This window comes from Mytilus californianus, unplaced genomic scaffold (assembly GCF_021869535.1).
Source record: "Mytilus californianus isolate M0D057914Y unplaced genomic scaffold, xbMytCali1.0.p SCAF_5, whole genome shotgun sequence".
NCBI classification, from domain to species: Eukaryota; Metazoa; Mollusca; class Bivalvia; order Mytilida; family Mytilidae; genus Mytilus; species Mytilus californianus.
The window spans coordinates 24,168,576-24,183,161 of record NW_026262701.1 but is presented as its reverse complement, the minus strand read 5'-3'; the positions used below and the strand labels follow the sequence as shown (position 1 = coordinate 24,183,161).

Here is a 14,586-nt window from a genome sequence, read left to right as displayed (position 1 = left end):
TCCGCAAGAAGAGGGGCACAATTGGTTCCCATTAGAATTCCGACAGTCTGTTAAAAAACACGTCCTCCAAACGTAACAAATATGTTGTCAATCAAGAAATCAAGCATCTTGATAATGTCAGTTTCAGAGAATTTTTTGTTTGAATCAGAGTGATTCTTTACAAAGTAGGATTTATCCCTCCCCAAGACAAGATACTTGTATCTATGTTCGCCATTCTTTTTAATGAAACAAAGTAATACCAACTCTTTCAATTTGTCTTTTAGTTTGGAATGGGGAATACTTGTGTAAAGTGTAGAAAAGTCAAATGTTTTAATACTATTGCAAGATGAGAGAGTCTTAGATTGTATGTACTCTAAAAGATCTTTGGAATTTTTTAGTATCCACATCTGATTCACGCCACCTCTAGAATAGGCAGTTTCACAATAACTTTGGAGCCATCTGCTAGATTGGATTCAACAACTTTTGAGTATTCCAAAATCAGAAACTATATGTCATTCTATGTTGTGATGTTACACTATTGTTTCAGATATGTAAAGTCCATGAACTGCAATAGAAAAATAGAAAAAAAATCATACTGCATTTTCCATCTTTTGATTTTCATTAGGAAAGACAACTTGCATAAACCTTAAGCTTTCAGTAAAATATCATGAGATCCTCCATTTGGGGTACATTTCTGTTGAATGCTATGTAAAACTTCCTGCCAGTGGACAGTTTTCAGCATTTGAGTAAATTGTATAGAATAAACACTTGAGACTTAATTATTTCATTTACTACCAATGGGAAGAAACCATTGTAGGTAGGCAGTGCATAAGAAGAGGATTTAACAAAATTTAGTGATTAAAAAAAAATTGAAAAAATAGCTAATTATACAGATTTTTGTAAATATAATTATAAACAGACCGTTTACAGTTATGAATCTATGATCGTCTCAGACATTGAGTTCCTTGAATCACAAACATTGATAAATATCATCAATTTCAGTGACAAGCGACTAGACTGCATTCTATCATTTTATTTTTCATCTGCTAGATTGGATTCAACAACTTTTGAGTATTCCAAAATCAGAAACTATATGTCTTTCTATGTTGTGATGTTACACTATTGTTTCAGATATGTAAAGTGCATGAACTGCAATAGAAAAATAGAAAAAAAATCATACTGCATTTTCCATCTTTTGATTTTCATTAGGAAAGACAACTTGCATAAACCTTAAGCTTTCAGTAAAATATCATGAGATCCTCCATTTGGGGTACATTTCTGTTGAATGCTATGTAACAGACTGTTAACATAGGAAAAATCTAAAACCCTTTTAAAAGATATTAAGACCCATTTTTAAGTTTGACTGTCCCTCTGGTATCTTTCGCCCCTCTTTTCTAAATCATGCAACAGTACAGCTTTGGTTATTGCATCTCCAAAATGCAGCTACAATGTACTGATCAGCTTCATGAATTTGGGTTTTCATCAAAATTAAACAATTATGAAGTAAAAATGTACATGTATATGAAGTACATGTATTTTGCACAGCCACCAATTTAAATTAAGAAACAATAGCATTACATATAAGTCATTAATGACTGACAAATTAAAAAAATCTACGTGCTATAAGTTTCATGTTTTCTATAATTTTCTCGTGTGTCGGATATTTTATTGAAGAAAAATTATTTCCAGATAAAACTTTGCTTTTATATGTCTCCATTCCAGCTATATTGATGTTCAGGTAATTTTACTGGTACCTATAGTTAAATGTATAGTTAATTAGCTTATGTCATAAATATATAAATTATTGTTTTAGTTCTGATTAACCATGTCAGAGTTAATTCTCTAAAGAAGGATGTCATTTGTAAAGTTGTCCCATGTTTCTTGTTTATTTTAAAACATTAAGATATTAGTCAACCAATTTCCTATGACAGTTTGGAGGTGCTAGATGGTAATGGAAAACAAAACAGTACAGTAATAAATAAATAGTATATACATGTATGCATAAAAATTCTAAAACAACACAAATATTAAATCAAAGTACTGAAGTACTGAATATCCTATTACCACAAGTTCTTTTGGATAGTGACAAGCACAAAAAAAATAACATCTCCTATCTATACCTGAAAGTTAGGTAAAGGTAATTTCATAAAAAAAAATCTGAGACAAGTTCGTGCGTGGATGAATGAATGATAGGGAATTTAACCTTACCGTAATAACTATTAGTAGTGATACACATCAGTATACTCATTAGTATGCTATTAGTTGTAGCATCTTACAGAATACATAATCATTATCACAGTGATAATAGGAAATGTCAAAGTCTATCTTTCTAGTTCTTTTTTCTTTTCAGGTTGTCTATCTATATACATGTAATACCTGATTAACTCAAAATGATACCTGATGGTTAGTGTTACATATATATATTTGATTTTAATAGATGTTTTTAAGTTTCTGTTCAAACTATGCATTAAAAACTGATGTTTTACTATACAATAAGTTATGGATATTACCCACAAGACATTGTTTTCAAAACAGTTTTTCTCTAAAGTTAATACAGTTTGATCTGGAATTAATTTCAAGAAAAAAGTTCTCTTCCTTTAATTCATGTAACAAAAATAACTATATAATATTATATTAACTTTTCTATAAGATTTGAAGTATAACTGTATTGATACACAAAGTTTTGTTCAGAAAGTGAATGAGTAGTGTAAGGTGGTTGATTTTCAGAAATTATTTCATAAAGTTGTTTTGTTCAGCTGACCTTACCCGTTTTATATTCACCACCAGAGATCCCTATTTTTTTGGTTTTATCATGGAGGTCACATTAAACAGTCAGGGGTACTGCTTGTACAGGTTATTTTTATTTACTTGAAGAAGTAAATATTAATATACTTATATAAGTAGATTTTTAAGATTCTTAGACAAATGTATTTTATTTACTTGTATAGGTAAATTATTAGCTTAGTTGCCTTGCAGAATTGATTAGATCTTTTCACAATTAGTTTCTTTGTTAAATTAATGAGATGTAACATTGAACTCTATTAAAAAATTATAAGCTAACCAGAGAAAAATTGTTTAAGTCTGACATGTTTTTACATCCCAAAACTTGAGAATTTTATGGATGTAAAAAAATACTTGTACATGTAAATTTTTTGAGAAAATTAAGGGGAGATTATTCAAACCACAAAGAAAATATGAAAATAACAATTTACTTATAAAGGTATATTATTAATTACCTATACAGGTAAATAAAATTAATTTGTGCAAGTAGTATCACTGACTGTAAAAAGATGATTCAATAGTGAATAATTGAATATATATAATTAGCATATATATTAGAAGAAAGAATATTTATAATTCCTAACTTTAATTTATTATGAATGAGATTTGAATTCTGTGTTTATTGTTTTTATATAAAATGCAATAAAATTTCAGAAATAAAGCAGTTGATAAGTGAAATGTTTTATGTAGGATATCCTTACAGACTGATACACTACATCCTGGAAAAAGAAAAGAACTTTCAGATTAGGTATATTGCTGTAAAATATTAATTTGTCCTAATTATTATACCCCGCTTTAAAACAGTGGGGGTATACTGTTTTACCTCTGTCTATCCATCAGTCTGTCCATCTGTCCCATGAATATATTTTGTCGCATTTTTCTCAGACACTGCAATACAAGGATTTCTGACATTTGGTTTCAGGTTTTATATAAGTCAGCTATATTGTGCGATGCATTTTCAGATTCAACACTAAACAGCTTCCTTCCCAAACACTTACATATTTTTACACTATTAATAGTATCCAGATGCAGCAGGGGTATCACCAGTGAGCAATAGCTCACAGTTTCACTTGTTGGATCATGGTTGACAAGAAAGGGAACACACACTTTAATACATACAGATTACAAATAAGATTACAATGTTTTTTAGTTCTAAATTTAGTAATTGTTTGTATGGCATATGTGAGAATGAGGATATACATATCACAATTTTTATACGTGTGCATGCAAAACAAATTTCTTGATAGAGGGGCTAAATACAGCACAAACAACATTTTTAAAAAGACCAAAAAAGTGAAAAAGTATATATATTATTACCTCAATCATATTAGAAAATTACCATGATGCCTGCAAAACATGTGGCAATTTTGTTACCATAAATTTTTCTCTTAAACACTCATATGCATTTATAAATGTAATCTAAGATATTGGTATAAGTAAAGTGTAAATGTAAAATGACAAGGATTTACAAATGTACACACATCGCTTAAATTATACACACAACTGCGTGTTTACACTTCAAGAAAAGTAAGTATAAATGTTGAAAATGCTATACAGAGGGGGATTAGGATTAGGCCTGTCTGTCAGTATGACAGTCATTTTCATTTTTGCTTTCTAAATCACTTACTTTTTATTGCACCATTACTTTGATTTATATATAACATTTAATGAGATGAATGTCTCTTTACTGAAATTTAGGTAAATAATGAAGTTCACCACTTTAAAAGGTCTACTGGGGACAAAAAACTTAAAAAAAACAATACTTATTTTAATTAACTAAGTGAATGAAAAAGTGTTAATTTCCATCCCTGCAATAGCAATAAATTTTTTTACAAAAAGATCAACAAGATAAATCATAGAAGCTTCAAAAACTCACTTCTAACTTTCACATAGCACCATGGAATATAGAAACTAATATAGCACTATTTAAAAAAAAAATATATCACCATGGCCCCTATACATTCTTTTATAAAATAATCATAGACAGCACCAAGGGTACCATGATGCTTCCAAGCTCTAGGTAGAACAGAAAAAATTAATTCAGCTCACTGAGAGCTTTTTCCTCTGTTTATCAGGGAGAGGTACTCTTTTAAAATGAGTTTGTTTAAAGTCACTATAAATTTATGAAATAACTCAAGTTATTCAGAATTTCACTTATGTAATTTAAAACATCCTGTCTACATACCAACAGAAGTTAACAAGCAGGTTCTGTTTTTTTCATCCCTTATATGATTATATATTTTATCCTGACTTCAATTTTTTCCAGTTTCCAATATTTACAGCACAAAGTCATCCCAAGGTTAGGTTTAAAGAGAAGAAACTGCAGAATTAACATTGATACAGCAATTACATTGGCAGTGGTATGTGACAAGTTCAAGATAGCATAAAATGGTGTATTTGTTTTTTTTTCTAAGAAATTAAAAAAAAAATGAATTTCTAAAATAATTTATTTTAACTGTGATTAAGGGAAATGTCTTGATACTGATTTCAGATTCAACCATTCAAATAGTAACTCAACAGTCCAATCAGTGCTTTTCAAATTTTAAGATGTAATTGATGACAATGTAAAGTTCAATATTGATATTTTTCACTTCTGCTGTACAGGAGATAGTATTTTATGATTATATATTTGTTTGTTATCACAAATACTATATCCATGTGATGAGTTAAGTCTTTTTCAACTGATGTCTATAGATCGTTCTTATTTTGTACTGTTACACCACTGTCCCAGAGTTGTCTCATTGGCAATCATACAACATCTTCTTTTTTAATATTTATATGGGATATCAAATAAATCCCTTACCACACATACAGTAATAGATTTATTTTCATTTAAGAATTGAATGCTTCTTTTTGCATATTCATCGTGGCGTAAAAGCTTTAACCGAAGTACATTTTGTATGAAGCGCTTGTGCGCTTCATTCTAAAAATCTGCACACGGTCAAATTCTTTTACAACCCTATAAAATTACAAAAAGAAGAATTCAATACTTCTTATTCCATTTTGTAGCTAGGATCATGAAAACACGATTTCTATCAAGTTTTTCTTTAATTTACCTGTGCATTTTTTTGTGGGACCTCGTGTCATGAATGTTACATTTCATTGTGTAATGAATGTCAATTTCAGAAGGACGCGAGATTGCTGTTAGCCAATCAAAATAAGGTATCATAATGAAACATACATGGAATGTAATTCTTTAACCATGGCTATCGCTCGGCATAAAATAATTGTATATAAAAACCCAACCTGTGTTTTAATGAGAACAAATCTATGGCTGCCATGAATTATTTCTAAAATAAACCATGCCTGAGAGGGACATTTCTAAATAATCTCCACAGATATAAAATGAACCACTGAACTGCAAACAAAAATCATTAACGTACAATGTACATCTAGTGGTTACTCTTAAACTGAACTCATTACATCCTACTACATTTTGTACATTGTTGATGACACTCCTGCCACATGCTGACCTAGGTCTTTTCTTTTTTTAATTCTTTGAAGTTACAGGAAAAAAATTTAACTTTTATAGAGGTGTTGATTTTTTTGTAATTTCACTATTTAGATATAATCATATGATCATGGCAATATTACCTTTCTTAAAATTGTTTATTTTGTTTTGTTATTTTAGAAAGAAATCAGGAATGGTTGTAATGGATGTGAAAATTTACGTCGTTCTTTGAAAATAAAATACCAGTTGCAAATAACAAGGTAATTCAATCTTGTAACTAAATGTTGATCTATAAACAGTTGGCATCAACTACAAACATGTTTAGGAGTTTTAATAATAATTTTCAAACCTTGATCCAAAAACTTTTTAATGGGTCATTGTGGCTCCTTGATATCAAAAGGTTCTGCACGTGCATCCTAAACCATTTTGGCACATTATTTATATAGATACTTTTTCTCTAGGTCTCTTTCCAGAGAACTTGTTAGAATCTTAGATGCAGATGGTATTAAAAGGCGTAAAGGTAGAAGATTAAGAAGAAGACAATACATATCCAAGGTATGTTATTTAAAGAAGAAAAGGACTTAATTCAGTTCTTATTTGTAGCTGATCTACATACATGTTTGTAGTAACATTATTTAATCTCATCTTGCCTCCTATACATTTCTAGGAATATGAATGGTTAAAATATTTCATATTAGGTTAGTAGGCGGGCTTATTTTGATACAAGGTTAGTAGTGATGTTATGTCCCTTTATAAAAACAACACAGTGTTGAGTGAAAATATGAATGGTTTCAACAGACGAAAAAATGAATAATGAACGATTGAAATAAATTCATAAAACACATTTAAAGCTAACAAGTTTTTTTGGTAACTTTGTGTTGTCAAAATTATGCTTTCACCCATATGGAATTTTCTGACCCCATATATGATGTATTTGGTCACTAGCACACTAATAGTATTTACAAGTTTGATGCATTTTTAATAGAAAAATTAAAAAGGTCATATTGAATGTTTTTTTTTTCATCATCCATAATTTCTAGTTGTACATGTTAAGTAAGTATTATTTTTTGTATTGATACATATATATTCTGCAAGAGGGTAACTAAGTAACCTACATCATTGTAACATGTACATTCCTTCAAACTTTTCAAATTCTTCATGATAGTAAAAAAAAAAAGATTTACTGTCATTTGATAGTTGTAAATTCTTAAATTATACAGTGTAATTGAAATCTTCAGGTTACTAAGAAAAGTCAGTACCTTGATCAATTCCTACAGTTTCAATTATGTCATCAAAATCATTACAGTTTTCAACTATTGCATTCAACCCTACATCATTCCTCAATGTTTTTACACATACAGTTATGAAGTTTCATGCACTCAAGGCTACAATACTTTTGATACCGGTTCATAAGCATGTATAATGTCCTCTTTGAAAATTAAATTCTGACCTTTAAGTCCACATGAAATGAACAAAAATATACGGAAATATTCCAGTTGCAAATTACATCAACTTACTTCTGTTCATATTTCTTTTCAGGGTCCTAACTATATTTGGCACTTAGGTAAGCAGCATAATTTTATATTTCATTATTTAATTCTCATGATACATACAGAGTGTGGCCATAAGTATTCATCAACTTGAGATTTTTCGCTAAATATTGTATATAGAACTATACATTGTTTCCAAAAAAATATTTTGGGGTCATTTTTGGTTTAATTTTAAGCAACTTTGTACCATTTATTTTATGTGCATTTATTATTGTGATTTTTTTCGTTTTAGACTTCTTTCTATGCAATTTTAATTTTTACGATTTTCAGAAAAATCCTGTTTAATTCATTTAAAAAAAGTTCAAAATGCGAGTTCAAATTATTGCGTTTAACACTCTGTCACATTTTTCACACTAATAAAAACCATGCAATAATTTCTGGAATTCTCTGAAAGTGTCATGAAATACAGAAATAATAAAAATAAAAGAATGCGGTTCCTATTAATGAATCTGTTACCATTGTTGCAAAAAGCCTTGATGAATAAAATTGATTCAAATAAGAAAGTTATACTAGAAAGCAGATGAATATTTCAAAATAATTTTTTTTTGTCTGATGGGTTTGATGTGAAGCAAACATTCACAGCTAATTACATGCACCTTTGATATACATCTACTATTTCACTTCTTTATATAACTTACAGTATGAAATTACTTTGTAGATGGTTATGACAAACTAAAGCCCTTTGGCATATGTATACATGGATGTGTAGATGGGTAAGAAGAACAATTTATTCCACTTATACATTTAATTTTTTGTAATAGACGCAAAATGATAGTAATGATAAACATGACACAGTTTTTGTTTATTTACTTTTTACTCAAGTACACATAATGAAAATGGTTTCTGGCAGAATTATAAACAATAACAGATATAACTCCCATTAATATAACAATACAAAAAAAAAACTATCATAAAAGTTTTGTGATCTTGACATATTTTTACGTAATTAACAGTATATATTCTTGTGCCTAAATTTTGTTAAAACAATATTCTTATGAAATCTGTGCAAGAATAACAATGACCGACAGAGCATAATCTTGTCAAATGTGTACACTTAGGACTCTTTTTTTAGTAATCAACATTCAGATTTTGCATATGATGAACTATACAAGAATAAATGCTTTGTATTAATTCTATTTTCCATTCAGTTTTTCAAGAAAAATTATATGGATGTGTGCCAGTATTACCAATAAAAGACCAGAAGTTGTAGCTGATTTCTTCCTGAAAGCAGCTGATAACATTAAAGGTTGGCAATAACTTCAATTTATACCTTTTTTTTTTAATCTGGTCCTCAAATAGTGAACCTTTTAAAAAGGTCATTTCAGTATGAACTTATGTTTACCAATGAATACAAGATTATTAACATCACAGTTTGTATTAGCTATTCTTTTTGAATTATCAGACCAAAAAAGTCAGTGTCAATATCTAGAAAGAATCCTGTAAGTATCCTTTGAATATTCTTGCATTAGGCCAATAAGAAAAAATTGAATTGTGCAGTGAAACCCTTATTGACAGTGAATTTTTGGCAAGTTTAAACATAATATATAAAATATTTTTTGAAAGAGCTCTAATATTTTTAGTACACACAAAATGATATTAGTGTCCCTATGTACAGCGAATTCAATTAATAATGTTATACATGTAATTATACAACCACAAAAAATTTGCGTTTGTATAATGCTATGATGTCGTCTTCCTCGTCCGAAGACACATTTGGTTTCCAGACAATAACTTTAGTTTAAGTGAATGGATCTCTGAATTTTGCTAGAAGGTCCAATACCACAAAAGGAAGGTTTGGGATTGATTTTAGGGGTAATGGTACCAACAGTTTTTTATAGCTGGCTATGCAGTATGGGCCTTTGCTCATTGTTGAAGGCCGTGCGATGACCTATAGTTGTTAATTTCTGTGTCATTTGGTCTCTTGTGGAGAGTTGTCTCATTGGCAATCATACCACATCTTCTTTTTTATATTTGTGTAGTTTCAGGACTATTACTTGTTAGTAAGTGTATGGTTCTCTGAACTTGTATTACAAGATTTTCTTATACAAAGGGAATTGTGGGCTGGAGTTTTGGAGTAATTGCCCCAAATGTTGATGAATTAGTGTCAAAAAAAGGTCCCAAAAAACCAAGCATTTCATTAGTTTACAGACAATAACTTGTGTTTAAGGTATAAGACCACTTATTTATAGACTATTGCTCTCAGTTAAATTCTGCAATTTTAAGCATTTATGGCTACTTTGTAAGTTCAAATAAAGTGGCAGTCATTTCATGTCATAACTATACCTTACCCTGACTTGTGGTGAAAAATTCAACATACCTTTAATTGCATATAAGAGCGTACTGGTTCAAGGAAGTTTGATAGTACAAAAACCGGTACATCTGATCTGAACAACACAGCAAATGTGCCATTCCATTATAATTTGTGAGAACTGAAATTTATACAAACAATTCCTTGCATAATTATTTTAAAGAAAAACTGTCATGAAGTTGAAAGGATACAATGTATTTTACAGCTTTTCCAACCAAGATCAGATGTGACCCTGGTACCGAAAATGGGTTAGCAGCAGCTATTCAAGTCACTCACACTTCCAATGAGAAGTCTGTGATTTATGGCTCCTCAGTTTTTAATCAGGTATTTAAGGTGTAATTTGTATATATACCTGTTTACATAATTTGTCTTTGACTGACTGATTCTAAGCAAATCCAGATTGATTTCTTAAACTCACAAAAGCTATCTGACTATTTTTTCTCAATTTTTTTAATTGAAGAAATTTATAATTCTGCTATATTTCATTAGGATATCTGTTAATAATAAAGTATATGCTATTGGTCAGTTATTTTGATTTTTTGGTAATTTTGTATGTATTGAACCCAGGTAGTACTTAACAACATTGTTACAGGATTTTCTGTTAGAATGCTATAATTCATCAGATTTTCAGTGATTAATATTTTAACTTTTTCAGAGAATTGAAAGGCAATGGGGTTGGTTAAGGCAAAGCAAGTCAGACTTTTGGATCAATCATTTCAAAGTATGTGCATTTTTTATTTTATTGTTTGTAATTTTGATATAAGGTGATTTGTTCTTTTTATGATTCATTGAAAAAGCATCTAAGACATGTTTCAAAGCAACTTCACTGTTGAATAAAAACACATTCAGGACTGTTCCACTAAAACATGCAATTGGTATTCAGGGAAGTCTCATTGAAAATAAGGTAACCAATTTGTAGAGGAAACTGTAGATTTCTTTTTGAATTGCTCTGATCAATAATATGTTTTCAAGAGCCAATTGGATTATTCATGAAAATTTTGTCAAAACCTTGCAAAATGGTATATATCGGTCTTACATCTTTTTAAAATTTTTGTGATTCGACATTGGTGAAATTGAAACCCATTGCTATCTTTGACAAATCAAAAAAGGACCCATTCAAGTTCCATTTCTGTGTATACCTTCATAATGGTAGCATCTTCGCTGTTAAGAAGTTAAAAGAAAAGTTAAGATGCATAAGGGTGTAGAGTTTTAGGTAAAAAAAAAAAAAAAGTCAAGTTAGTCATAAAGGGATGTGATAGCAATACCAAACTTATACATGGGTTATATAACTGATAGAAGAAGTGTTTCTTTCATATGAATATGAATACTTTATTTCTCATAAAGTACAATTATATAGAGAACATACATAAATATAACTATAAGGTATAATTATTACATGCATGTGTGAACAATACGATGAAATTAACTTGAAGGACTGACTTTTACATTATTGCGAACCCAATGAAAGTTTTCCACAGTGCCATCTCTATCTTGACCAGGTATTTAAAATTTTGTAAGTTCACCTGATCTATTGAATGAATACAATAGCTATTGTTCTCCATGTAGTTTTTTCACTGGGACCTTTAAATTTCTTCTAAGAGAAATCTATCACTTATTGATTAATTTACCTCAGTAAAAAAAAAAATTTGTAAATAGAGGAAAATACATATATACTCAAAACTGCATGTGATGTTATATTTATTCAAAATGATAATATATTTTCAATCTGTTGAATGTAAACAGTGATGCAAAGTTGAAACATTAATAAAATATAAAAAATAAGATTTGGTATGATTGCCAATGAGACAACTCTCCACAAGGGACAAAATGACACAGAAATTAACAACTATAGGTGACCGTATGGCATTCAACAATGAGCAAAGCCCATACCGCACAGTCAGCTATAAAAGGCCCGGAAATGACAATGTAAAACAATTCAAACGAGAAAACTAATGGCCTAATTTATGTACAAAAAATGAACAAAAAACAAATATGTAACACATAAACAAACGACAACCACTGAATAACAGGCTCCTGACTTGGGACAGGCGCATACATACAGAATGTGGCGGGGTTAAACATGTTAGCGTTGATTTATGTTATATTAATAATTACTATATATATATAAAAATATTAATTTTCGCGAACCATTTAGGTCACGGAAATTCCATTTTTTGCCATCAGTAAGGCGAGTTGTACAAATGATGTGAATACACAGAACCCCGATCCAATTCATCTTTTGCTAAAAATATTTATCATTTTCTGTTTTATATCTCCTAACATCATTCCATTTTTCTCTAATTTCGATTAAAATATGCCAAAACCTGCAGTAAAAATAGATGTATGCCCCAAATAAACATTCCCCGATTGGTTGAAATACTATGGCGTCGATGTAAAGCAACGAAAGCCTCGATGTAAAGCAACGCAAGCCTCGATGTAAAGCACACGCTTCCCAAGAGTAAGGAGAGTTGTACAAATAATGTGAATTCACAGACCCCCGATCCAATTTATCTTTTGCTAAAAGTGTTCATCATTTTCTGTTCTGTATTTACCAACAACATTCCATTTTTCTATAATCCCGATTTAAACATGTCGAAACCTGCAGTAAAAATAGATGTATGCCCCAAGTAAACATTCCCCGATTGGTTGAAAAGCTGTGGCCTCGATCTAAAGCAACGCAAGCACACGCAAAAATTTCCGTTGAAATGTTGAACTTCGACCCCGAGCCGATTCACATAGAGATTTTCTTGCGCTCAAATGTAATTCTAAGTGAAGTATACTGGTAAAGTAAAATTATGTTCTTTTACAGAAATATTTACACATTTTATTATTAATGTATTGTCATGCTTCTGCATATTTACGCTGAGCTTTAGTTAAATATAATTCTATACAAATTTTGTTACGTCAAGCATTAAGAGTAAGAATATATTTCGCGCCAAAACCAGAAAATAATCTGTGTCACCAAATAAGTTTATCAGCATCTTTCTGAAATTTTCCAACAGAAAATAGCGTTAATTATAGAGAAATTTTGGTGAGTATTACTTATTAATGTTAAGGTTCCCCAGAGGTGGTTCTCTACACCTTCTTGGCGGTCAATTTAATCCCATTTATCCCCGATGGCGATGACATCCAGTCGATATTGTGTCATGAGTGAAAATCTTATCTATTTGATGAAATAACTTCTTCATTAACTGTACATGCAATATTTTTATAGTTTTTGATAACCGTGTACATTCCCATTGCATGTCCGCAAGATAAATGGGTTATGCATTTGTGAATTGTGCAAGTACAGTTAATATTGTGTGATAAAAATTTGTGACGGTCAGTGCGTGATCACGTGACATTATTATTTGTAAACAAACGGGCTCCCCACGTAACACGTGTCGGAACTATCCATATAAGGTGCAATCAATCTTTTATTTCACTATTTGATGATATTTTTGTGTCTGTTTGTAGGTTTTGCAGATCATTTCATAGGTAAAAAAGTACCATGATCGTTCCTGTTCAGTAGTTGTGAATTTTTTTTATAGAATTAGAAGGTAATTCTACATAAGTCATTATTTGAATTAAGTCTGAAAAAAATGACTCAACTCTCTGTGTAATTTTTCCCCAATTTTTGAAACATGCATAATTTAAAGAGCATTTGCTTCCCTTGAACCCTCCCCCCCTTACAAATTGCCCAAAACTCATACTCATAGTCCGAGATTACTCTGGTGTTCAACATCTGTTTTTGCGATTCCGGCATTTTAACTCTTTATTTTCAAATTGAACACACTCTGCCATTCAGCTTATTTGCATCATAAATGAACGAGGTGTTAGATTATGTTTTCCTATTGAATAAGGGTCATTTTCATAAATCAGCTCTCATACATGTAATGCATTGTAAATTACTTTTCTGTTGGTCATGTCACAATCTTTTAAAGTTAAAGTAAAAATGCCAGTATTGATGTGTCGATGTGAAACTGTCCAAGTATGAGAAAATAGCGGGTGGAAGGTCGATTAAACTTACTTTAATGAAGAGAAAAATGAACTAATTGAGGCTCGATTTATATAGATATGTTTTCCTATGGAATATGGGTCATTTGCATAAATCAGTTTCCATAATGTTGGTCATGTGACATTCTTATAAAGTGAAAGTTAAAATGAGGGTGGTAATGGGGGTACCTTCATGACGAATAACGGTAAAAAATCCTGCCAAATGACGTTAACGGTAATTTTTGGTGCATGACGATAAAATACTTTCTTCAAGACGATAAAAAAATAGACAGATTTTGACGAAACACGTTAATTTTTCCCAAAAAATAATGGTAACGATAATTATTTGAGACCTCTGACGAATCACGATAAGGATATGTTGACGAATCACGGTAAAATGTTAACCAATTTGATGCTAATGGTAACCGAAAATGACTGTTTGACGCCTGACGGTAAAGGGCATTCATACCCTCTAAAATGCCAGTATTGATGGGTCAATGTGAAAACTGTCCAAATATGAGAAGATAACGGGTGGCAGGTTG

General features: G+C 30.4%; 2 protein-coding genes across 3 annotated transcripts in view; both read left to right on the top strand.

The window, feature by feature from the left end:
• Positions 1-14,586, top strand: part of LOC127700812 (Golgi-associated RAB2B interactor protein 3-like) — a 144,713-nt gene that overhangs the window by 46,997 nt on the left and 83,130 nt on the right. The window lies entirely within an intron of this gene.
• The window catches only part of LOC127700805 (uncharacterized), a 29,337-nt gene continuing 15,931 nt past the window's right edge, over positions 1,181-14,586 (top strand). Inside the window, exons 1-10 of the mRNA XM_052204474.1 lie at positions 1,181-2,382; positions 3,415-3,508; positions 5,027-5,120; positions 6,392-6,471; positions 6,673-6,766; positions 7,751-7,775; positions 8,420-8,474; positions 8,910-9,007; positions 10,275-10,393; positions 10,725-10,790. Of these exons, the coding sequence (XP_052060434.1) occupies positions 2,370-2,382; positions 3,415-3,508; positions 5,027-5,120; positions 6,392-6,471; positions 6,673-6,766; positions 7,751-7,775; positions 8,420-8,474; positions 8,910-9,007; positions 10,275-10,393; positions 10,725-10,790 (738 nt within the window). The 5' untranslated portion in view covers positions 1,181-2,369. The remainder of the gene's footprint in view (positions 2,383-3,414; positions 3,509-5,026; positions 5,121-6,391; positions 6,472-6,672; positions 6,767-7,750; positions 7,776-8,419; positions 8,475-8,909; positions 9,008-10,274; positions 10,394-10,724; positions 10,791-14,586) is intronic.